The sequence below is a fragment of the Colobus angolensis genome, unplaced genomic scaffold, assembly GCF_000951035.1.
Source record: "Colobus angolensis palliatus isolate OR3802 unplaced genomic scaffold, Cang.pa_1.0 Scaffold72, whole genome shotgun sequence".
In the NCBI taxonomy this organism is placed as follows: domain Eukaryota; kingdom Metazoa; phylum Chordata; class Mammalia; order Primates; family Cercopithecidae; genus Colobus; species Colobus angolensis.
In genome coordinates this window covers 5446831-5473371 of record NW_012120932.1, presented here as the reverse complement: position 1 = coordinate 5473371, position 26541 = coordinate 5446831, and the positions used below count along the sequence as shown (strand labels likewise).

At 45.1% G+C, this 26541-nt stretch overlaps 1 protein-coding gene across 3 annotated transcripts in view; it reads right to left on the bottom strand.

Moving 5' to 3' along the window:
* HSD17B3 (hydroxysteroid (17-beta) dehydrogenase 3) overlaps nucleotides 1–19253 on the bottom strand; it is a 58885-nt gene extending 39632 nt beyond the window's left edge. For all 3 annotated transcript variants that reach the window (XM_011927503.1, XM_011927506.1, XM_011927505.1), the window contains exons 1-2: nucleotides 19014–19253; nucleotides 15229–15275 (exon numbers count right to left, since the gene is read on the bottom strand). In XM_011927503.1, coding sequence (XP_011782893.1) covers nucleotides 15229–15275; nucleotides 19014–19167 — 201 coding nt within the window. In that variant the 5' untranslated portion in view covers nucleotides 19168–19253. The remainder of the gene's footprint in view (nucleotides 1–15228; nucleotides 15276–19013) is intronic.
* Nucleotides 19254–26541: the final 7288 nt, after the last annotated feature.

Below are 26541 nucleotides of genomic sequence, written 5' to 3'. Positions count from 1 at the left end.
CTGTAGTCCCAGCTACTCGGGAGGCTGAGGCAGGAGAATGGCAGGAACCCGGGAGGCGGAGCTTACAGTGAGCTGAGATCCGGCCACTGCACTCCAGCGCGGGCGACAGAGTGAGACTCTGTCTCAAAAAAAAAAAAAAGAAAAGAAAAAGAAAAAGAAACCTTTGGAAAAGTTGGCATTACATCATTACATATGTCACTTAACAACAGGGATATGTTCAAAATGCATTATTAGGCAATTTCATTGTGCCAACATCATAGAGTGCACTTACACACACCGAGAGGGTGTAGCCTGCTACACAACTAGACTATGTGGTAGAGCCCATTGCTCTTAGGCTACAAACCTGTATGGTATGTGACTGTACTGAATATAGTAGGCAACTGGAACATAGTGGTAAGTATTTTGTTATCTAAACATAGCAAAGATATAGTGAAAAGATGGTATTAGAATCTTACAGGACCACCATTGTATGTGCAGTCTGTCATTGACCAAAGCGTTTTGTGGCACACGAGTGTATTTAGTAGTGCTGACTATGTAAGCTGTGACTCAGTAATTCTGTTCCTGGGTACGTTCTGTACACATCCATGTCAGCATGGATGAATTTCGGAAGCATAATGTTGATTTACATAAAAGAAGCAGATTAGGCTGGGCACAATGACTCATGCCTGTAATCCCAGCACTTTGGGAAGCTGAGGCAGGCGGATCACCTGAAGTCAGGAGTTCGAGACCAACCTGGCCAACACGGTGAAACCCCATCTCTAGTAAAAATACAAAAATTAGCCAGGCATGATGGCGGGCACCTATAATGCCAGCTATTCAGAAGGCCGAGGCAGGAGAATCACTCGAACCCAGAAGGCAAAGGTTGCAGTGAGCCGAGATCGTGCCACTGCACTCCAGCCTGGGTGACAGAGTAAGACTCCGTCTCAAAAAAAAAAAAAAAAAAGCAGATTATAGAAATATGTAGGACTGAATTTACATTAAGTGCCAAACAAGCAATAAAACCAACATATTATTTAGGCATATCTGCATATGTAACAGAACTACTTTGTTACAAAGCAAGGAAATTATTAAAGTAAGTGTTTTACATGTGTGGGGGTGAGGGAGGGTAACATAAATAGGGCATACAGGCAGCTTCAAGGACACTGGTGATGTTCTGTTTCTTAAGCTGAGTAATAAATGACACAGGACTGATTCTATCATTTTTTGTAACCATATCTATGCATTACATACACCCTTGTTTGATCTATCCCCCACAAACACACACACACACACAGACACAGACACACACACACACACACACACACACACACACACACACACATAGAGAGAGAGAGAGTGCCATGGCATACTATAATGTACTTAGGATATTCAAAGCCTGGATCAGAAATTGCAGGGTTGAAGTCAAGTAGCACAAGAACAAAGGAATGAATCTAGAGGAACATAAAAATAATTAAAAGCTGCTGTTTTCATTTAAGACCAGATGAAAGAAAATATGCTGAGAGTGCAGATGGAGGAATTTAGACTAGACATTAGGAAGAAGAATTTCCTCACTGGCCGAAGACACTGCCATATATTGCACAGTAAGCATGTGCTGTTATTCAAAAACAGGGCAAGGCAGTGATTTTTCTTGGGTTGGTCTGAGACAGAGCTAGTCCAGTGCTTTTAATCCAGGGGCCAACTGTGTGCCATTACCTGAAGCTATTGGGAACACTGTCTTCAGAAGCATTCTGCCTGCCCTGTCTGCCACACTGGAGGTGGGCAGGCCTCCCAGATGTTGCCTTCCCAGGTATTGGGAGGTGGCACTAGAATGGCCCAGATGTGGAGAATGAAACTCAGCTAACCTTTCATCTTGTGTTTTGGTTCTAGCATTCTCTGAGCAATAACAGCCAAGAATACATGTTTACACATATCAGAGTGACAAAAAGTAAAATTAATAATATTTCATACAAACAAGTGTAATGAAAAGATCTCTTAAATCATCTTGGGGGGTTTAAGATTGATATAATCAAATAGGAAACAATTTGGCAATGGTATGCAATATTTAAATTCACATACCTATTGAGCCAGCAGTCTTACTGACAGAGATGTAGTCCTGGATGTGCGCTCAAACTTATGCTCAAAGAGGCGACTTACAGCACTATTTGCAAAATGAAAAATGAAAATTCACCTTAGTGTTCATCCCTAAAGGCTGATAAAAGAGACATGGTGCATCCATGGGATGGGATATCCCGAAAACATTAAACAGAATCAAGCCCATCTGTGTGCCTTTGCTGTGGTCAGATCTCCATGCTATATTATTAAATAAACAAAGCAAGGTTTAGAACACGGTTTATGGTTGTGTGAGGTAGGATCCCATTTGTGCTCAGGGGGCAAAAATTAAACAATTTTTGATTCTGATAATTTAATTCTAATAATAAATTCTGATAGAGAACTGCTGGTGGGACTAAAACTTGTTCTCTCCTTCTTCCTGGGTAAAAGGAGAGCAGGAAGATCTTTAGGATTGTGCCTTCAGGGTTCGTGAGAAAGATGTTACCAGACTCCACCACTTACCCAAAGTTAGCCTTTGGGAAAGGGGTTTCCACACTATAATCCCTTGTGGTCACCAGTGATCTCTGACTGCTGTTCAGAAGAAACGAGAGGAGTGGGTAATGTAAAAATCTGAATCAGTCTTCTAACTCTGGGCACATTGGAATCAGCTAGCAACCCCATATCAGCTTGGTTTCAACAGTTTCCCAGTTCATGCAAAGCCTTCTAATTTAGTTTACTCGGGATAATTTTACTTTTTTTTTTTTTTTTTTTTTTTGCTGTTGTGGAATATATTGCTGTTGTACTCTTTGTGTAGGAATGCAAGACAAGTTCGCTCACCGTTTTCTTAAATTGGACACTTATTAATCTTCCAGATGTCACCTTTTGTTGGAACTTGGACTTGTGAATGACACTGACCATATTGATGCCTTCTCACAGAGCTCCTCTCTACCCTGAACACAAGAGACCCTAATAGTTAGGCAGGAATATCATCGCCCCTATTCAGCCTGAAGAAGTTACAGAAGATGGATTTTCATCCCTCTGCAACCCTTAGGATTAAGAGTTATCTTATAAAAGAGAGCGGGAAAATGTCAGAGGCGTTTGAACCAGAGCTACTCCATCTTAAGTAGAAGTTGAGTAAAATAAGGCTGAGACCTACTGGGCTGCATTCCCAGACTGTGAAGGCATTCTAAGTCACAAGGTGAGATAGGAGGTCAACCCAAGATACAGGTCATAAAGACCTTGCTGATAAAACAGGTTGGGGCCAGGTGCAGTGGCTCATGCCTGTAATCCCAGCACTTTGGGAGGCCAAGGCAGGTGGATCACCTGAGGTCAGGAGTTCAAGATCAGTCTGGCCAACATGGCAAAACCCCATCTCTACTAAAACTGCAAAAATTAGCCAGGTGTGGTAGTGGGTGCCTGTAATCCCAGCTACTCGGGAGGCTGAGGCAGGAGAATCACTTTAACCCAGGAGGCAGAGGTTGCAGTGAGCCGAGATCGCACCACTGCACTCTAGCCTAAGTGACAGAGTGAGACTCCATCTCAAAGAAAAGGAAAAAACAGGTTGCAGTAAAGAAGCCAGCTAACACCCACCATAACGGGTGGGGTGTAGCGGCTCACGCCTGTAATCCTAGCACATTGGGAGGCCAAGGCAGGTGGATCACTTGAGATCGGGAGTTCAAGACCAACCTGGCCAATATGGTGAAACCGCATCTCTACTAAAAATACAAAAACTAACTGGGCATGGTGGTACACACCTGTAATCCCAGCTACTCAGGAGGCTGAGGCAGAATTGCTTGAACCCAGGAGGCAGAGGCTGCAGTGAGCCAAGATTGTGCCACTGCACTCCAGCCTGGGCAACAGAGCAAGACTCTGTCTCAAAAAAAAAAAAAATGGCAGGATGACAGTGACCTCTGGTCGTCCTCACTGCTACACCCCCACCAGCACCATAACAGCTTACAGATGCTATGGCAAAATCAGAAAGTTACCTTATATGGTCTAAAAGGGGGAGGTATGAATAATCCACCTCTTGTTTAGCATGTCATCAAGAAATAATCATAAAAGTGGGCCACCAGCAGCCTCAGGGCTGCTCTGTCTATGGAGTGGCCACTCTTTGATTCCTTTACTTTCCTAATAATCTTGCTTTCACTTTAGGGAGTTGCCCTGAATTCCCTTTTGCATGAAGTCCAAGAACGCTCGCCTGGGGACTGGATCAGGACCCATTTCCTGTAACAACCAGGGGCCAGAACGTGTTGGAAAAAGCGCTCTGTGGAGAAGTCCACCCAACAGGGGTGGCGACCTTCAGCGGGGGACACAAGCTGCCCTCCACAACCAGGGGACAGCCCAGTCCCCGCTCTACTCTCCCTTCTACCTGTTCCACGGTTCCCCACCGGCCAACCCCGCTGAAACCAGAGGCCAAGGGAGCTCAGTGGCGCAGGTCAGCCTCCCGGGCAGAGACTGGATCCACTGGGCAGGCCGGCGAGAGCCACACACCGACAGTGGGTGGCACAGACAAGGGAGCCACAACTGCTGCCCAACTGCCACCGCGGTGGCTCACGCCTGTAATCCCAGCACTTTGGGAGGCCGAGACGGGCGGATCACGAGATCAGGAGATCGAGACCATCCTGGCTAACACGGTGAAACCCCGTCTCTACTAAAAATACAAAAAACTAGCCGGGCGAGGTGGCGGGCGCCTGTAGTCCCAGCTACTCGGGAGGCTGAGGCAGGAGAATGGCGTAAACCCGGGAGGTGGAGCTTGCAGTGAGCCGAGATTGCGCCACTGCACTCCAGCCTGGGAGACAGAGCAAGACTCTGTCTCAAAATAAATAAATAAATAAAAATTTTAAAAAAGACAACTTCACCTCGCAACCCAGAGACTCCACTGCTAGGGAATCTACCTGAAGGAAAGAGAAAAGTGTCCACACAAAAACTCAAGGGTCAGTATTCATAGCAGCATTATTCATAGTGGCCCAAAAAAAAAAAAAATGGAAACAACTCAAACAGTTGTCAACTGACAAATGAATAAACAAAATGGGGTATATCCATACAATGGAATATTATTCTGCAATAAAACCTAAAGAGCTACTGACACATGCTACAATATGGGTGAACCTCCAAAACAATATGCTAAGTGGAAGAAAGCAGTCACAGAGAACTGCACCTTGTATGGTGACCTTCATATGAAGTATCTAGAAAAGGTCAGTGGCAGCCTAGGGCTAGGGATAGGAGTGCAGGATTAATAGCAACCAGGTGTACATGATCTTATTCAAGTGATGGAAACGTTCCAAAACTGGATGGTGGTGATAATAAACAACTCAGTTAATTTCCTAAAAATTACTGAAGTGTACACTTGGGTGAATTTTATATGATATAAATATGATAAATTATATCTCAAAAAGCTGTTCAGGATTAAAAAACTGACCCACATGTACATGACACCATCGATGCTGAAGTTTTAAAAAGTCAATTATATTCACTCTCACAGGTGGTCTTCAGCCATGACTCTGGACAGCTGAAGGTGTTAACGCCACAAAGGTATTGCCACAGATTTCCCCCAACCTGCAATCCGCACAGTGAGGTTTCACTCCATTAAAAAGACAAGCAATTAGGCAAAGTGAGGTGGCTCATTTCTGTAACCCCAGAGCTTTGGGAGGCCAAGACAGGAGGATCACTTGAGGCCAGGAGTTCAAGACCAACCTGGGCAACAGAGCAAGACACCCCCACCACCAACACCATCTCTACAAAAATAAAAATTAAAAAACAGCTGAGCATGGTGGCACAGTCTATAGTCCCAGCTACTCAGGAGGCTGAGGTGAGAGGATCACTTCAGCCCAGGAGGTCAAGGATGCAATGAGCCGTGATCCCACCACTGCACTCCAGGCTGGACGACAGAGTGAGACCCTGTCTCTAAAAAAACCAAAACCAGAAATGAAAAGCTAAGCAGTCACCCATTGTTGCGTCAATTGTTTCTTTAAACAGTTGATTTCCTGGGGTGTGTGTGTGTGTGTGTGTGTGTGTGTGTACGGAAGTGCATAATGGGGGAGGCGGTGTGTGTGGGGGCAGAAGGCTTATGGGAAACCTCCATACCATCTGCTCAATTTTTCTGTGACCCTATAACTGCTCTAAAAACTAAATTCTATTAAAAAATGTTTTTTCATTAAAAAAAGACACTAAACCAAGACAGTCCTATTTCAAGACTGACCCCTGCCAATGACATCCCCAAGTCTTCTCTCGTTCTCTCCACGGAAAATTCCCTACCCCCACCTGTAGCCTCCATTTTTGAGTCCTGGAATCCATCAACGGGATGGCTAAAGAATTAAGCACCTTTGTCTCCCAATTCACTTCATCAGCCTCCTGAAGGGGAAATTGTCCAATAAATGAAAGACCATTTGCATTTTCAGCACAAAGGATGCTCTCTGCCTGGTGGGCTTCCAGCCTCTCCTTAATTGTGTGTTTCTCTCAAGAGCCACAGGCCTTTTAGAGGTTCCATGTGAAGTGGTCTGGGCCAGGAGGGGGGCGCCCGAGAACACTTGATTATCTGGGCTGGCATTGTTCCCTTTGTCTGCCTGAACAGGACTCAATCTTATTTCCAGAATGTCCAGGCTGACAGGCCCCATACACAGCTTTGCCACCCCCTTTTCAGAAAGCTAAGCTGCAAAAGCCTCCCTTTCCCAGAATTCACTGCCAGGGCCCCATCCTGATGCAGAACGGCTGCCGTGGGACGAATGGGCCTTGTTTTCCTTCTCCTGTACGTGGGGGCCTGGGTCAAGGAAGGTGCTCGTAGCTGCTAATCTACAGTGGGTGGTGGGAACACCAGGAAAAACAGGGCTTCCTCTGTGTGGCCGAGAATAAAAGACAGGCTTGAATTCGGGTGCTAAAGGGGTGGAAACGGTGTGAAAAATAGGGTGAGCAGTGGCTTCAGAGGTACGGGAGAGTGGGCCCGCTCTCATCCTCCCTCCACCTCTGGCCCGTTCCTCTCTACAATTTTTTCCCACCTGCCTCAAGCAATGCTTGAAATTCTTTTAACAGGAAGCAGACCCTCTCCTGCCACTCTAAATGTAAATGCAGATTCGGTTAAATGCAGTGCAGAATAAGCTTCTGGAAGGGTGGAGTAGAAGTGCTTTCCCTATTCCCACCGTCAAGTGCATCAAAAAAAACCTGGACACAGTACTTAAAACAAACAGAAGACTCCAGAATGTGAGGAGAGGTTCATTTAGAGGCCTTGAAACCCGAGGAAGGGCACTGTGGTATTTCCTGGGCTTTTTTTTCCCCCCCCCCCACATATCCCAGACATTGCTGGAGAAACTGATGGTTCAGAAATGCCAACAGGTGCAGATGTAAAAAACTCTCGCCGGGCACAGCGGCTCACACCTGTAATCCCAGCATGTTGGGAGGCCGAGGTGGGCGGATCACGAGGTCAGGAGTTTGAGACCAGCCTGGCCAACATGGTGAAAACCCATCTCCACTAAAAATACAAAAATTAGCCAGGCATGGGGGTGGGTGCCTGTAATCCCAGGAGGCTGAGGCAGGAGAATCATTTGAAACCAGAAGGCAAAAGTTGCAGTGAGCCAAGATTGCGCCACTGCACTCCAGCTTGTGTGACAAAGTGAGACTGGGCAAAAGAGTGAAACTCCATCTCAAAAAAAGAGAAAAGTCTCAACAAAAGCCTGCCTTCTCTAACTAGAGGACCAGAAAAGGGGATGCCTAGCGAGACAGAAAACATTTAGACAGCAACTGCTGTACTCCAAGCAAACACTGTGGGAAAAACTGTGACCCCACCCACACCCCTGCCAGTAAAGGCTGGGTGGGGAGCTGGGCCTTCCACGCCAGTGAGGCTCTGTAGCAAGGAGCCTGGGACTTTCATCCCAGCCGCCGCCATCCCCAGCAATGTCAGTGGAGATCTGAATTCCACCCCACCTGGCAGTAACAAGGCACCTCTTCCCCTCTTTGTCCGCTTCCTTTGCCCGGGATGATAACAGAGGAGGCCTCATGGAGAGCCGGGACTTTCACCGCTGCCCAGTGGAATGAGGCCACCTCTCCCAAGTGTCATCGGAGGCCTGTGGAGAGCAGTAAAGAGGTGTTTCTGCCCCTCCCAGCCAGAGTGGTATCAGCAGAGGCCCAGGAGGGAGCCAGAACCCCACCCCCGCCACCCAACAGTAACAAGTAGGCAGCTCCCCACAAGTGGAGAATTGAGCCCCACTCCACCTGGTAGAAACTAGTCAGTGCCCCCTCCTCTCCCTCCCAAAGCAATGTCAGTATGGACCAATATAAAGCAAAGATTTAAATAAGATCCAGAGACCCGTAACATAAAACCAAAATGTCGAGGATTCAATCAAAAGCCACTCATCATACAAAGAACCAAGATCTTAATCTGAATGAGAAAATACTAACAACAGATGCCAACGTAGCGATGACACAGACATTAGAATTGTCTGACAAGCTTTGGAGCATAAAAATGCTTCCGTAGGCTGGGCGATGTGGCTCACGCCTGTAACCCCAGCACTTGGGGAGGCCACAGCGAGCGGATCACTTGAGGTCAGGAGTTTGAGACACGCCTGGCCAACAAGGTGAAACCCCGTCTCTATTAAAAATACAAAAATTAGCCGGGCGTGATGGCAGGCACCTGTAATCCCAGCTACTTGGGAGGCTGAGGCAAGAGTATCACTTGAACCTGGGAGGCAGAGGTTGCAGTGAGCCGAGATCGCACCGCTGAACTCCAGCCTGGTGACAGAGCGAGACTCCGTCTCAAAAAAGAAAAAAAAATGTTCAATAAACCGTTATAAACACACACAAAAAAATGGCAAAAACAGAAAATCTCTGCAAAGAAATAGAAGATGTAAGGAAGAACCACATGAAAATACTTGAACTGAAAAATATAATCACTAAAGTTAAAACCTTGATGGATGGGCTGAGTAGCAGAATGAGTGAGACTAAGAAAAGAATCAATGAACTTGAAGATTAAAAAGAAAAAAGGAAGAAATTACCCAATATAAGCAACAGAGAAAAAATACACTGAAAAAATTGAACAGAATCTCAAAGCCCCATTGAACTGTAAAAAGATCCAATATTCATGTCATTGGAGGGTTATAAGGAGAGAAGAGGGCAGGGCTGAAAGAGTAGTTGAATAAATAATGGAAGAAAGTTTTTGAAATTTGTTTTTATTTATTTATTTATTTTTTGAGATGGAGTCTCACTCTTGTCACCTAAGCTGGAGTGCAATGGCACAATCTTCGCCTCCTGGATTCAAGCAATTCTGCCTCAGCCTCCCAAGTAGCTGGGATTACAGGTGCCCACCATCATGCCCAGCTGATTTTTGTATTTTTAGTAGAGATGGGGTTTCACCATTATGGCCAGGGCGGTCTCGAACTCCTGACCTCAGATGATCTGCCTGCCTCAGCCTCCCAAAATGCTGGGATTATAGACAGCAGCCACCGCACCCGGCCCAAATTTGTGAAAAGATGTAAACCTACATATTCAAGAGGCTGAGTAAACCCCAAACAGGGTAAACCAAAGAAATCCATGCCAAGAATCATTATATTTAAACTTTTGAAAAATAAAGACAAAGAAAAAATTTTGAAAGCCAAGAGAGAAACAATCCCTTATTTATTGTGGAAAGGCAATTCAAATAATATCAGATTTCTCATCAGAAACCACAGAGGCCAGAAGAAAGTGCCACCGTATTTTTCAAGTGCTGAAAGAAAAGGTCTGTCAACTGCAAATCCTGTATCCAGCAAAACTATCTTTCAGGAATGAAGGGGAAATGAAGCCATCCTGGAATGAAGAAAAGCTAAGAGAATTTGTTACCGGCAGACCAACCCTAAAATAATAGCTAAAGGAAATTCTAGAAACAGAAATAAAGTGACTTAAAAAAGGAATCTTGGGACATTGGGAAGGAAGAAAGAGCAACAGGAAGAGAAAATACTGGTAAATACAAGATATCCTTCTTCTCTGTGGTGGTGAACATTGTGTGTCAACTTGGCTAGGTCATGATACCCAGCTCCTTAGTCAAACATTATTATGTTTCTGTAAAGATATCTTTATATGAGATTAACATCTAAATTAGTAGACTTTGAGTAAAGCCTGTTACACTCCATCAGGAGGGTGGGTCTTGTCTCATCAGCTAAGGGCCTTCGGAAAACAAGATTGACCTGCCTGGAGGAACAGGGAATTCTGTCTCCTGATAGATGGCCTGTGGACTTGAACTGCAGCTTTGCCCCTTCTTGGGTCTCCAACCTGCCAGCCTACACTGCAGATTTGGGACACACCAGCCTCCATAACCGTGTGTGTCAATTCCTTCAAATAAATCAACTTCTCTCTCCTCTCCCTCTCCCTCCCTCCCTCTCCTACTCTTCTCTCTCTGTCTCCTTCCCTCTCCCTTCCTCCCCACTCTCTCTCTCTCCCCCTCTGTCTCTCCCTTCCTCCCCCACCCCTACTCCCAGCTCTTTCTCTGTGTCTGTCTATGTGTGTATGTGTGTGTGTGACACACACCCTGTTGATTCTGTTTCTCTCAAGAACCATGACTAATACATTCTCAAAAAATAAAAAAGCAGTATATGTGAAAGGAATCACAGTTGAAGTATCCAATGAGAACAAAACCTAGCCTTGGAAAGCTTACTCTAAGCAAACCATTTTTCCTGTCTCATCCTACTTAACCCTTACAAAAGCCTAGGTGAGACTGTCATCACCTCCAGCTCACTGATGTGGAAATTCAGCCAGTGAGCCTTGGAGGGAGGCTTTGACACACATCTGATCAATTCCCAACCTCAGGCTTTTACCCATTACAGTCCACAGCATCTCAGGCTCAGCTGCACTTCTTGGAGCAGCAGTTAGCGCGAGGGAACAGGCTCTCTGGAAGGGGAAAAAGCCTGCGTGAAGGAGGGGTTGGGAGCCCAGAAAATTGTTTAACACAGCCTCAGTAAAGAACATAAGGAAGCTGGGCACACCGTCTCATGCCTATAATCCCAGCACTTTGGGAGGTGAAGGCAAGAGGATTGCTTAAGCTTAGGAATTTGAGAATAGCCTAGCAACAAAGTGAGACCTCATCTCTACCAAAAAATAAAATAAAAAGGCAAAGAGGAAAAAAAGTCCACAAGGAGAAGTGCAAAGCAAGAGTTCGTCAAGGACAGAACACAAAGTTGGCAAAGACCCAGAAGTGCAGAAAGGATGTGTAACTTGTGCAAAATCTCCAGACAGCATCATAGTGAAGGCTGGAACCCACAGCTCCTGACCCCCAGGGCCATTGCTTCGTGAAACAATAAAGAAATGAATGGCTAAGGACAGCTTCCACACGGGGTCTCCCCTAAGCAGAAAGAAGAGTGTCTGAGTCTTGCGATAGCAAGGGACGGCAGAGAGGTCAGGTCAGCATGAAGTGGAGAAAAGATTCTGAAGAATCGTGAAGAATTGCTTGGCAATCCAGGGAATTAGAGGTAAGGTGAAGAACCTTTTGGTTGACATATTAGGTCTTTCCAAAACGTGGACCAGGGTGAGAAATTGTTATATAAAAGGTTATATAGTTTTAATACAGTTAGAAACGCTTTCCTTCTGATTTGGGGGAATGGAAGACACGTTGTTTTGAAAAGTGGCTGCTGGGTGGTCTCTCCAACTTCAACACTCAAATATGACCACTCATCTACCAAGTGTCAGCCACTCCTGATCACCAGTAAGTTGCTGTACATGAATTAGGATAAGAGCAAAGAATTTCTTGTCTTATCTTAAAAATAAACAGAGTTGAGATAGAAGGGTCAGTGTCAAAAAACCATCAGCAGCAGATGAAGGATGGGGTCAGACACGAGGAGCTTTTTTTTTTTTTTTGAGACAGAGTCTCATTCTGTCTCCAGGCTGGAGTGCAGTGGCACGATCTCGGCTCACTGCAACCTTCCTCCTGAGTTCAAGCGATTCTCCTGCCTCAGCCTCCTGAATAGCTGGGATTACAGGTGAGAGTCACCACTCCTGACTAATTTTTGTATTTTTAGTGGAGACGGGGTTTCACTATGTTGGTCAGGCTGGTCTGGAACTCCTGACCTCATGATCCGCCCACCTCAGTCTCCCAAAGTGTTGGGATTACAGGCATGAGCCACCACACGGGGCCACAAGGAGTTTTTTTGTTTGTTTGGTTTGGGTGTTTTTTTTTTTTTTTCCCGATGAAGTATCACTCTTGTACCCCAGGCTGGAGTGCAATGGCACAATCTCAGCCCACTGCAACCTCCACCTCCTGGGTTCAAGCAATTCTCCTGCCTCAGCCTCCCAAGTAGCTGGGATTACAGGTGCCTGCCACCACACCCAGCTAATTTTTGTATTTTAAGTAGAGACGGGGTTTCACCATGTTAGCCAGGCTGGTCTCGAACTCCTGACCTCAGGTGATCTGCCTGCCTCGGCCTCCCAAATTGCTGAGATCACAGGCGTGAGCCACTGTTCCCGGCCCACGAGGAGCTTTTTTAACTGGCATGCTTGAGGTTTGTTAACTCCCCAAAGTTTCTAGCAAGAACGTCCCAGATGCCCCGCACTGCTGTTTCACGTAAGATGGCTTTATTATGATGCAAGCCTTCTGGGACAAGAAAAGGCATGGGTACTGTACTGCAGTTGAATGCATTTTTCATATGAACCAAATGGTTTTTTTGGCCCCCCAAAATTCATATTTTGAAATCCTAACCCCCAATGAGATGACACTTGGAGGTAGGGCTTTCAGGAGGTAATCAGGTCATGAGAGTGGGACCTTCATGATGAGATTAATGTCCTTATGACAAGAAACACCAGGCCAGGCATGGTGGCTCATGTCTGTAATCCCAGTACTTTGGGAGGCCAAGGCAGGCAGATCACTTGAGCCCGGGAGTTCAAGACCAGCCTGGGCAACATGGTGAAATCCCATCAGTACAAAAAATTTTAAAATTAGCCAGGCTTGATGGCACACACCCATAGTCCCTGATACTCAGGAGACTGAGTGGGAGGATCACTTGAGCCTGGGAGGTTGAGGCTGCAGTGAGCTGTGTTTGCACCACTGCACTCCAGCCTGAGCAACACAGCAAGATCCTGTCTCCAAAGAGTGAAAGAGAAGAAACACCAGAGAGCTGGCTTCCCCTCTCTCTGCTTTCTGCCATGTGAAGCTACATCAAGAAGACAGTGCCTGCACACCAAGAAGAGAGCCCTCACCAGACATCAGATCTGCTGGCACCTCGCTCTCCGACTTCCCAGCCTCCAGAACTGTAAGAAATACATGCTTGCTTAGGCCACTCAGCTTATGGAATTCATTCTGCAGCTCAAGCTGCTGAAGACAACGTCTCTCTCAGAAATGGGTGTAAATTACTATCACATAAATGGAAAGCACGAGAACCTTATGTATATTCACAACCTCTGACCCAGCCAGGCCACCTCAAGGAAAATAGCTCCCAAAATAATTGGAGAGAAGCAGAAAAGTTTCTGTATTTACTCCCAATTTTGTATAAAATGAAGAAAAATTTGGGAAAAGAACTAAAATTGTTACCAAGAAAATGGTTAAATTATGGACCATCCATTTGATGGAATATTAGGTTGCCATTTAAAAATCACGGCTTTGGGCAGGCTGCGGGGGCTCATACCTGTAATCCCAGCACTATGGGAGGCCAAAGCTGGCAGACTGCTTGAGCTCAGGAGTTCAAGATCAGTCTGTACAATAGAGTAATAGTGAAACTCTGTCTACAAAAAATACATGAGCCTGTAGTTCCAGGAGGATACATTGCTTTGGGAGGCTGAGGTGGGAGGATTGCTTGAGCCCAGGAGGTCAAGGCTGCAGTAAGCAGTGTTTGTACCACTGCATTCCAGCCTGGGCAACAGAGCAAGACACTGTCTCAAAAAAAAATAAAAAATAAAACTCCACAGTTTTGACATAAGAAAATGCTCACAACTAATGTAACATTTAAAAAATAATGGTATGTATAATATAGGATTTGAGATAAATTTAGGAGAAACTGTTAGATCTCAAATATCTTTCTCTTCAAGAATGTGTTACTTTTTTCTCTTATTTGGAATATCTCTTATATTTCTCAATGGAATTTTATAGTTTTCTTGAAAAAGACCTAAAAATTTTATATTAACTGTGTTTCTAGGATTACTTATTTTTCTATTGCAAATGGAAATGCTTTTCATTATATTTTTAAGATGTTATTGACTTCTTTTTGGTGGGGGGAGAAGAAGTCTCGCTCTGTTGCCCAGGTTGGCGTGCAATGGCACAATCTCGGCTCACTGCAACCTCTGCCTCCCAGGTTCAAGAGATTCTCCTGCCTCCCAAGTAGCTGGGATTACAGGCACCTGCCAGCACATCCTGCTAATTTTTGTGTTTTTAGTAGAGACAGGGTTTCACCATGTTGGGCAGGCTGGTCTCGAACTTCTGACCTCAGGTGATCCACCTGCCTCGGCCTCCCAAAATGCTGGGATTACAGGAGTGCGTCACCATGCCCAGCTGGTGTTACTGATTTTTAAACAGCCTTCCTCTTACAGTTTCTAGAATTCTTTCTATTCTTCGACTGTATTTGATGTGGTTCTAGACATCAGTTTAACAGGCATGAGGAAGAAATAAAAGACATAGGAATTCCAGGAAATAGTGTTTCATTAATAAAAATGTGAAATTTGTAATAATAATAGCATATAAAACCACATGTGTTATAAATGCATTTTTTAAAGTATAATTATCAATCTATCTATCTACAGAGGAATAAGCCTGGAAGGAAATACCCAAAAATACTAATTGTATTCTAGTGACTCTCAGTTCTATCAGACCTTCTTTTTACAGAGTATTTTATAATGCTATTAATCTCCTTGAAATGAAAGTCACTGATGTTTTGCCTAAACAAGTGACTTTTAAAAAATCAATATACGCCCTAGCTTACTGTAAATAATAAATAAAAGGGAAGTAGTTTATAATGTTTTGAAAAAATTATATTTAAGAATATAAGCTCACACAGCACCATTACACTAGAAAATCCCAGTGCCTCACAAATTCCCAAAACAATCCCAAGGCGAGGCACTGTCACCCTTGAGTATCATTGTGTTTAAAAAAGGAGGTCCAGGGAGTGAGATTCTTATGTTTTTGTTTGCTTTTCTATAGAGTATTTTTTCTCCTTTAAATGAACGCACACTGCTTTGATATTCAAAAATCTAGTGTTGGGGTAGATGTCTCAGCACTGTGATGTGTTCAATACAAGGCAGGAGAAAGTCCCCAGGAAGACAGCTTACCTCGAATGAGTACGCTTTCCCAATTCCGTCGCCCGCTCCAGTGATCACTGTGAAAAGCAGGAATGTTTTTAAATGACGGAATTCATCTTTAAACTTCTCTTTCTCACTGGCTACGTTTTCTCGCAAGCCTCGTCTCCAGGATAGTCAGTGCTCCAGAGGCACATCCCTTTGCTCTCCAGCCCACGCCCTTGAAGCCCCTCGCTAAACATTCAGGTGAAAGGGTTGGTTGGTTGGTTGGTTGGTTGGCTGGTTGGTTGGTTAGTGTTTTGGAGGGATTGGCGAGACTCTGGAAAACATGTTCCAAGATGAAACAAAGAGCCGCAGCCAGGGAACATTTCCTGCAGGCCCCATGAGGATGCAGATACTGTGAGCCTTCACCCCGCAAGGGCAGGCAGTGTTCCCCATTATCTCTCTGCCCAGGCGCTCATCTGTCATTGTAAGGACATTTCAAGGTTCCTTCTAAAAGTAGAGCCGTGCCCCCTTCTCACCCACACCGCACAGCAGCAATTAAAGGCCTATGGAAGGTAGGGAATTTAGCAAAGAGGAAAATACAAAAAAGCAAAAAGAAAATGCAGTGAAATGAAGAAACCTGAAGAATTTATACTCAACAGAACTATCTGTTAATATACAACCGCCAAATAGGCCTTCTAGTCCTTTTATATCAACATTACAGACATATTTAATGATTGAGCTCTAGGATACGCCTCATTCGTGAGAACATCACAATTTCAAAATTCACTACAATTCGGCATATCGTGAAACTTACAATGTATCCTTGCAACAACAATTAAACGGCTTGCTTTCAAAAAGTGTGAACAAAAGATACATTTAGCTCACTTGAGAGTGAGTGCAGGCCAAGCTCTACAAGCTTCACGGACCACACTGACAGAAGCACTCTGGCTTTAGTCATTACTAATGACGTGTCTGTTCATTTTGGAACTTCTAGGAGGCTCCATGCACACCGTCTGCAGCTCCGGGTGCAGGAACTGTGCTCAGGGCCATCTTGGGCCTTACCTTCCCCTCCCTGTGGGGAATCTTTGTTTTTTTTGTTTTTTTTTTGAGACGGAGTCTCGCTCTGTCGCCCAGACTGGAGTGCAGTGGCCGGATCTCAGCTCACTGCAAGCTCCGCCTCCCGGGTTCACGCCATTCTCCTGCCTCAGCCTCCCGAGTAGCTGGGATTACAGGTGCCTGCCACCTCGCCCGGCTAGTTTTTTTTTTTTTTTTAGTAGAGACGGGGTTTCACCATGTTAGCCAGGATGGTCTCGATCTCCTGACCTCGTGATCCGCCCGACTCGGCCTCCCAAAGTGCTGGGATTACAGGCTTCAGCCACCGCGCCCGGCCCCTGTGGGGAATCTTCACTTCACCCAATACAGGGCCTGCATGACAGGCAAGATGATACCATCAATGATAACAACGGCTGACGGTCACACACTTACTTCTTGCCATGTACTGCTTCTAGTGTTTTAGATGCATCATCCCATTTAATGTTCAACACAAACCTAAAATGCAGGGACCATCATTATCCTTAGTTTGTAAATGAGGAAGCCAAGGGGAAAACGTTCGTCAATGATGACACAAGGATTTGAACTCAGGCTGTCTGACTTTGGGGCCCCAAGTCTATGAATAGACACCAAGAAAAGAATTAGGAAATCCAGCACAGAGTTCAGGGTACTCTCTCTGAGGAATTAAAAATTTAGCCTCTAGTACTTGGGTTTCCTTTTTGTCCCCTAATTGAAATATATTATCTCCCTGATACCTGCCTCTGCCCAAACATATTTTACTCCTGCTAGAGGTAACTCACTCCATCTTGACTCATAAAAACAGGTTAAGATCATGTTTTTACTTTGAGTCACCAAATGCTCTAAGTCTCTGGACCCATTTGAACTTCTTTTAGAATGTGGGTTCTTAGAAGGGCTTTCCGTACACAAACGATAGTAGCTATGCAGAGTGCTACGTCCACCCACACATGGGCATCTGAATCTGTGTGGAGTGCGGTATTTAAATCCAGAACACACAGGTCAAGCTGCTCAGCAAGTTCACTACAGACAGCATAATGCCCCGAGAGGACACACACACACACACACACACACACACACACACACACTGTAAGAAGCAGCAGTCAAAAATCCATTCGTCATCCCAAACAATTTCTCACATGGTAATTTTTTTAATTTCCATTGCTAAGTTTTTAAGGTTGCCAGGTTTAGCAAATAAGGATACAGAATGCCCACTTAAATTTGAAATTCAGGTAAATTATGAATGGTTTAATATATGTCCTATGCAATATGTGAGTTATAAAATACTAAAAAAGCGTTTCTTTTTTCTGAAATTTAAATTTAACTGGGTGTCCTGTATTTTATCTGGCAGCCCTATAAGGATATCAGAATCTTTCCTATGTCACCTGGATAATATCTCTAACGTCACTTAATCATTTTTGTCATTGGATTCTTTTTTTATTTTTATTGTTTGGTGTCCGAATTTGAAATATAAGCCCCTGCAAAGACCTTAGCATTTCATTCAAGGAGATGCTGAAGCCCTGGCCTCATGCTCTTCACCTTAACCTCAGTCACAGGGCTGAAGCTCTGCTTGGGCGCTCCAGTAGATAAATCCCATGGGGAGGCAGCATTTAACTGACACCAGCCAGATTCCCTTCCAAACCATCCTGAAAACATGGCTCCACAGAGATATGTGTTGCCTTGATTTTGTAATACCTTCATTTCTTAAAAACACTTGGATCCTTTCTTTAATACAGTGAATTAAAATTATTTAGATTCCAAAATTTGAAAACACCTTCTAGTAAAATGAAAACACCCGGGCTTTTTGTAAATCTGGAGATGAGGATGTGGAAATTTCTGCATTATTTATTATTTGTATCAGCAGGAAACTCCCAAAAGAAGAAAACTCATCTAATGGGGTCGGGAGGACAAGTGCTTAGCAAGGGCTGGGTAGCCTTCTTCCCTAGTGTTCCCTGAATGCCCTATGGCTTGTGTTGCAGACCATTCTAATTTCATTCACACTTTCTAATTCCTCCAATTAAAATTACCCAAAGGAATTACTTCTTTGCTCTCAAAGAGAAAAGATGCAATATCCCTTTTGAGACATAAATAATAATAAGCAGGGGCTGGGTGCGGTGGCTCACGTCTGTCATCCCAGCAGTTTGGGAGTCCAAGGCGGGTGAATCACGAAGTCAAAAGTTTGAGACAAGCCTGGTCAACGGGGTGAAACCCTATCTCTACTAAAAATACAAAATGTTGGTCGGGTGCGGTGGCTCACGCCTGTAATCTCAGCACTTTGAGAGGCCAAAGTGAGCGAATCATGAGGTCAGGAGTTCGAGACCAGCCTGGCCAACATGGCAGAACCCTGTCTCGACCAAAAATACAAAAATTAGCCGGCTGTGGTAGTGGGCGCCTGTAATCCCAGCTACGCGGGAGGCTGAGGCAGGAGAATTGCTTGAACCCAGGAGGCAGAGGTTGCAGTGAGCAGAGATTGTACCACTGCACTCCAACCTGGGCAACAGAGTGAGACTCCGTCTCAAAAAAAAAAAAAAACGAAAAAAAAACATTAGCCGGGTGTGGTGACAGGTGCCTATAATATAATCCCAGCTACTTGGGAGGCTGAGGCAGGAGAATTGCTTACACCTGGGAAGTGGAGGTTGCAGTGAGCCAAGATCGTGCCATTGCACTCCAGCCCAGGTGACAGAGCAAGACTCTGTCTCAAAAATAATAATAATAGTAATAAGCAGGAAGAACAGCAGCAAAAAAAACACGAGATAGAACGCTCTTACCTGCCCACTGTCCCATTGACCGCAAGAAAGACTTTGGCAAAACTTTCCAGTAATTCAGTAAAATACATCTGGAGAATCTCATGCACTTCACCAGGCAGGCCAGGCACACCAGCAGCCCTGTGAGGACGAAGAACAGTTCCAGAGTGTCCCCCATGGCTGCACGGAACAGACGGTTTCAGCCCTGGCCGCGGCCCTCTGTGCGTGCCTCCTGGGACCGCGCTGCTCTGGAGACCTCCAGATCTTCTTCCAGGAGTCATTGGGTGTGTTCCATCAAGTCAGGGGCATCTAGATTAAAGTAACTTCTTTCCAGAATCCTCTGATTCCCAGGCCTTTGAATGAGGCTTTTGTGACGGAGGAGTTACTGGGTGTGTTCCATCAAGTCAGGAGCATCTAGATTAAAGTAACTTCTTGACAGAATCCTCTGATTCACAGGCCTTTGAATGAGGCTTTTGTTACTGTGGAGGAGCTGGTGAAAAAGTAGAAGGTGGAGATGACGGGGAAAAAAACAAAGCCTGGACAGATATAAAATGGCAGCCCATGGTTCTCTCACTGAATTTGGAAACTTAAAAAGGATGCAGAATCCCAGGCATTCATTCATGTATTTAGCACTGTGTATTGGCTGCCTACCAGGTGGGATCCCCTCTTGAAGGCATTAGGAAGATAATAGTGACCACATAGGGTCACTATTGGGAGTGGTTGGGAGCTTAGATTCTGGTAGCGGGGACAGATGATGAGCAGATAAATAAGATAACATCAGGCTGGGCAGTGGCTCACGCCTGTAATCCCAACATTTTGGGAAGCCGAGGCAGATGGGTCACATGAAGTCAAGAGTTTGAGACCAGCCTGGCCGACATGGTGAAACCTCATCTCTACTTAAAATACAAAAATTAGCCAGGCCTGGTGGTGTGCACCTGTAATCCCAGCTACTTGGGAGGCTAAAGCAGGAGAATCACTTGAACGTGGGAAGCAGAAGTTGCAGTGAGCCAAGATCACACCATTACACTCCAGCCTGGGTGACAGAGTGAGATGCTGTCTCAAAAAAAAAAAAAAAAAAAAGATGCATGTGCTATGAAAAAGCGCTGTTGAACCACGTGTTTGAGTAGTTACTCAGGGAATGCTTCAGAGAGGGTGTTCAGGAAGGAATTCTGTGGAAAAGGTGGCATTTTTAGTTGAAATTTGAATGAAAGGAACCAGCTCTGCAAAAATGAGTACTCCCTCCGGGCTAATGGAACAGCTAGTACAATGCCCGAAGTGAGAAAAATCCGTGTATTTGAGGAATAAGAACTAGGACAGGCCGGGCGTGGTTGCTCACGCCTGTAATCCCAGCACTTTGGGAGGCTGAGGCAGGCGGATCATGAGGTCAGAAGATGGAGACCATCCTGGCCAATATGGTGAAACCCCATCTCTACTGAAAATACAATAATTAGCTGGGTGTGGTGAGCATGCCTGTAATCTTAGCTACTCAGGAGGCTGAGGCAGGAGAATCACTTGAACCCGGGAAGCAGAGTTTGCAGTGAGTCGAGATCACACCAGAGGGACTGGCCACAGAGAGCAAGGGAGGAAAAGGCCAGGGCAGGAGGGAGGAGCCACGCCCTACTGGTGAGTGTGGACTTTCAGAGCAACCAGAAGCCGTTGCACAGATTTAGGAAATAGAGTTCTATACTCTGAATTATGCTTTTAAAAGGCCACTGGATGCTGAGGGAAGATGTCCTTTTGGGGGTGGGATGGAGCGTGGGTGTGACAAGTGAAGCAAGGGCAGCCAGGACGCTGAAGTCATCCATGCAGAGGCCATAGAATCAATCCTTGGCCTTCTCTCATTTCTGCCTGTGCTCATTCTCAGCTCACTCTGTGCTGCAATCAACAGCCTTGCGCTGACCCTAGAAGCAGAATTTCTGGCCAGAACATAGATTCATACGTCTTTATGCTAGATATCGTCCGATTTGCCTTCATTTTGCGTTCATGCCAACAACACGTGAGCATGTTCGTTTTCCTGCTGCCTTAGCAGCAGTAAAATATGTTGTCAAGCTTTGGGACTTTTGCCACCCAGTAGGTAAGAAGTAGCATCCGGTGTTGTTTTAAGTTTAAATTACCTTATTGGCCAGGTTGGAGACATTTTCACAAGCCTAAGGGCTATTTTCACTGTTTTCTTTGTGAATTTTCTCTCTCCTGCCCGTTTTTCTATGTGGTTTTTGGTCTTTCCCTTCTCTGTATTTAGAGATGGTTTCCGAACTCTGATTAGACAGAAATCCGACCCGCTCCCTCTGTCCTTCATGTTCGTTGATTATCTCTTCAGATGTGTGTGATCATTGTTAAATCAGCCCATTGTGGTTTTTACTTTAATGACCTTAACTTCATTTCTAAAAGTTCCTTTTGTACAAAACTGAGGTTTTTCTTCTCATGGTTTTCTGTTCCATGCAGATATTTTTAATTTTGACTTTCCTTACCTCAGCATGATTGTCTTGTGATCTGGCTTTAACAATTCCAGTGCCTACCTCAGCCTTTCTATTGCCGTCTCCTCTCTCTGGTAGGTCTCACTCATGGTGCCCTGTTGCCTTGTGTGCTTGATAATTTTCACCTGTGCACATCCCATTGTGCTTGGAAATTTCTCTGTGAGGTTTTCTGATGAAGCCGTATTCCTCTACAGAGGAGGTGATTTTGCTTCTACCAGACACCTACAGGAACTTCCAATTTGGAAAATTAAATTCATGGCTAAATTCATAGTTTTCTAAACTATGCAGGTGAAGTGAATTTGGTCTGAGCTGACAACCCACCCTGGCCTGTGTTGATAAACCCATAGGACGGTTCTCTGGCCATCTCCACCCACCACCACCTCCTCTGCCCAATGCCAAGGCGCATTTCCTTGCAGTCCGGGAGCATGTTTCTTCTGGACCACCCACCACCACCTCCTCTGCCCAATGCCAAGGTGCATTTCCTTGCAGTCCGGGAGCATGTTTCTTCTGGACCACGCTTACCCTGAGGATGTAGAAACCTTCTGGGACCCCGGCATTATGGAATGTTCATCTATTAGACTCTTCCTGACCTTCGTTTCTGTCCCATACCATCACCACCGAAGCTCCCCATCACCCCATCCAGCAAATGCAGGTCTAATGTGGCTTCAATGCTCAATTTACTTCTCTGTGTTGCTGCTTTCTCTTATACTGAAATTTTTGACTATCTTAATAGGTTTTTGCTTTTAATAACCTCTTTGAGAATATCTCTTCTTCTACCCACAAAAACATGGGTGAATCACATTTTGTTGAGCAAAAGAAGTCACGGAAAAGTACTGCATTAGTTATCTATTCTATATAACAAATTAACCCAAAACTTAGTCGCCTAAACAATGCCATTTATTATCTCATGATTTCTGTGGGTCAGGAATCCAGGCATGGATCAGCCCGGTCCTCTGGCTCAAGGTCTTTCACAGGTGGCAATAAAGTCCAGTCAGGTGGCCGTCACCTCCAGGCTCACCTGGGGAGACAGTAGCCCAGTCATTTGTTTGTTGCAGGATTCGGTTGCTCCTCCTTTGTTCCTTGCTGTGTGGGCCTCGTTAGAGGGCAGCTCCCAAGGGCAGCTTGCTTCATCAGATCTAGCCAGTAGGAAGAACCAGAGAGACAGAGAGAGAAGGCAGAAGCCACACTCTTGTCATCTGATCTTGGAACGGCCATTCCATCACCTTAGCTGTATTCTGTGCATTAGAAGCAAGTTCCTAGATCCACTCCATATTCAAAGGGGAAATCTCACACAAGGGAGTGAATGTAGGGGGCAGAGGGATCATTGAGGTCCATTCTAGAAACTGCCTTCTATAGGTACATAGTATAGGATGTTATTTATAGGAAGTTAAAGAACAGGCAAACACAATCTTCAGTAAAATAAAATCAGAACACTGGTTGCCTGGTAGAGGTGAAGGGGTTGGCTGGTAGGGTCATAGGGAACTTTTCTGGTTGATTAAGATATTCTATATTTTGATAAGCAATGTGTTCAGAAGGGCCTGCCTTAATCAAAACTCACTGTACTGTACACTGTTAAGCTCTGTGCAATTTACTGCATGTAGATTATCTTGAAACTTCAAACAAATTTTATCCTGCCGTTATTCTTTGGATGGTGGACAATTTAGACTTCCGTTACCAGAATCGTAAGCAGCAATTCATTTGTGTGCTTGGTCACAGACCAAGATTTCCCCACTTTTACTTTTCAGCATCAAAAACTGTATCCAACCCCATGTAATAGATTGAGAAATTATATACCAATATTTGACTGTGAATTCAGCAAAGTCTTTAAGTAAATATGTATTTTTCTATTTACAAGATGCTATGACTTGTGTCCCTCAACCCCTGGCCTCAGCCAAAATTCACACATTGAAGGCCTAACCCCTAATGTGATGATATTTGGAGATGGAGCCTTTGGGGGGTGATGAGATCATGAGGGTGGGGCCTTCATGGTAAGATTGATGCCCTTAAATGAAGAGACACAGGCTGGGTGCCATGGCTCATACCTGTAATCCCACACTTTGGGAGGCTGAGGTGGGCAGATCACCTGAGGTCAGGAGTTCTAGACGAGCCTGGCCAGCATGGTGAAACCCCGTCTCTACTAAAAATACAAAAATTAGCCAGGCGTGGTGGCACCTGCCTGTAATCCCAGCTACTCGGGAGGCTGAGGCATGAGAATTGCTTGAACCCAGGAGGCAGAGGTTGCAGTGAGCCAAGATCACACCACTGCACTCCCAGCATGGGCGATGGAATGAGACTCCATCTCAAAAAAACAAAAAGAAAGAAGAGACACAAGAGGTCTCCCTCTCTCTCTCTCCACCACATGAGAGCACAGCAAGCAGACCGCTGTCTCTCAGCCGGGAAGAGAGCCCTCACCAGGAACCTAGTGGGCCACCACCTTGATCTTGGACTTCTCAGCCTCTAGAACTGTGACAAAAAATTCTGCCATTTAAGCCACTCAGTCTGTGGTATTTTGCTATAGCAGCCCGAGCGGACACAGAGTACATGGGAACATTTAAAAATTAAATTCTTCAGTGTGGAGACACGTTATTTCCCCAGCATATGTTTGCTGTTGTTCTCTGCTCCACTTGAGAAATGCGACTGAATGACTGATGCTATTATAGCAACAACATTAATGCCAGTGTAAAACTTCTAAATACATGATTTTCAAAACTCAATAGTTACCCAAAAAAATTTTCTTACCATACATCTAGCAACTCTGCACAGTTGCTAGGCAGAGAAAAGCAGTTGAGAACTGGGTCTCCGAAACAGGGATCATAAACTCAGATGCTTACAGTGGTGGAAGGCAAGTGATATAAGCCCATGAAACAGGGCAGGGACCTTGTGTTGTACTTTTTTTTTTCCTTTTGAGACACAGTCTTACTCTGTCACCCAGGCTGGAGTGCAATGGCACAATCTCAGCTCACTGCAACTTCTGCCTCCCGGGTTCAAGCAATTCTCCTGCCTGATCCTCCCAAGTAGCTGGGATTACAGATGCCCATCATCATGCCTGGCTAATTTTTGTATTTTTAGTAGAGACAGGGTTTCACCTTGTTGGCCAGGCTGGTCTCAAACTCCTGACCTCATGATCTGCCCACCTCAGCCTCCCGAAGTGCTGGGATTACAGGTGTGAGCCACCGCACCCGGCCTTATGCTGCTCTTTCCCCCGCAGACACGGAGCAGGTATAATGGTCACTTCCACAGACAAATGCACTCTCTTTCATTGTCTTTGAAATCTTGTCTCTCTTGATTTAGCTTTTGTTTTCTTGCTTTCCTCTCAACTCTACTTTAGGAGATGATGCTACAAACACCCTGAAGGACAGAGACCGACCCTGAGCCTCCGCTCGCGGGACGTAGAGAACAGGGAACGTGGAGAACGTGATGAAACCAAAACTGTCCACTCCACGCAGCCCCAGCTGTCCTGTGGAACTGTGGCCTCACTGGCACATTGTGATTTTTTTTTTAAGTGATGAAAAAAATTCAGTTTCTAATATGACATTTCTCCATTTTTATAAAAGTGTTATGAAAATAACAACTGGAATATAAAGCAACAAACTCCAAAACCATGTTCACCCTGCACAGACAAAATAAAACACATCTGCAGCCCTCCAGGAGCCCGTGGATGAAAGATCTGAGGCTTCAGATTAAGGAGGTGAATTAACGTAGTTAAGTGCAGTGTGTATGTACTTGGCAGGGCAGTGGGGCTGGGATTGAAGGGGTGCGGAGACGGTGAACAGAACTCAATAACCAAGTTCCCTGAGTACCCTCTCCACAACACTACAGTAAAGGTAGGAGGAACAGAGGCAAGAACAAATATGGAAAAGCTGGTAGCACTGAGAAAACACATAAAGTCAGAAAACCTAGCTTGATATGGGTCCAAACAGGGCCTTAGATGCAGGATATCAGGGAGCAACTCAAAGGTCAAAGAACATCTTGAAGTAAAAGACATGAGCAGAAAACTGGCCGGGCACAGTGGCTCATGCCTGTAATCCCAGCACTTTGGGAGGCCGAGGCAGGCGAATCACGAGGTCAGGAGTTCAAGACCAGCCTAGCCAACATGGTGAAACCCCGTCTCTAATAAAAATACAAAAGATTAGCCTGGCGTGGTGTCAGGCGCCTGTAATCCCAGCTACTTGGGAAGCTGAGGCAGGAGAATTGCTTGAACCCGGCAGGCAGAGGTTGCAGTGAGCTGAGATAGCACTACTGCACTCCAGTCTGTTCAACGCAGTGAGACCCCATCTCAAAAAAAAAAAAAAAAAAGATATGGACAGAAAATTAAATGAAGAAATACAACTAGTATGCAAATGTGTGGAATGTTTAACCTCATACGTTATTAGAAATGTCAATTGAATGAGTAAAATGCCACATACACATAAACTAGTAAATAAAGCATCAGGCTCACATGCAGTGCTCGTGAGGATGCAGTGGAACTGAGACTGTCCTCTGTGCCTCCGTGGTGGAGATGAAACAGCAGAGGCTTTCTGAAACACACTCCACACACAGCAGGCCAGTGCCTGCCTGCGGCTGGGTGAGGGCATGGGGAAGGGGAATGTTTTGCGGGTCATGGAAATGTTCTAAAACTGTATTGGGGTGATGGTTGCACAGCTCCATAAATTAACCCCCAAGTCATTAAACTGTACACTTACAATTGCTGGACTTTAAGATATTTAAATAATACCTCGGTCAAGCTGTTTTTTAAAACTGGCAGAGCTAGGATGTGCGGCCCAGGCCATCTGATTCCGGAAGCCGCCATCACACAGCTACTGCCCACCTGTGCCGTCACAACAGGAGAATAATGGCACCTTTGGACAAGCCCAGCCACCCCCATGTCAGCAGCTTCCTTGGTTGGTTTCCTAGGTAAAATGCACAAGGACTGGATGATCTTATTCAACTACCAACATGACCCCATCCACCCTCCTCTTCAAGCCACTACTCCAAGTTTGAGATGAAACAGCAACAACTCAGTCTAGAAGAATTGTTCCAAACTAAAGTTCCCAAATCACTACAGAGTTCCTGAAAACAAGAATGGCCATCCTCAAGTC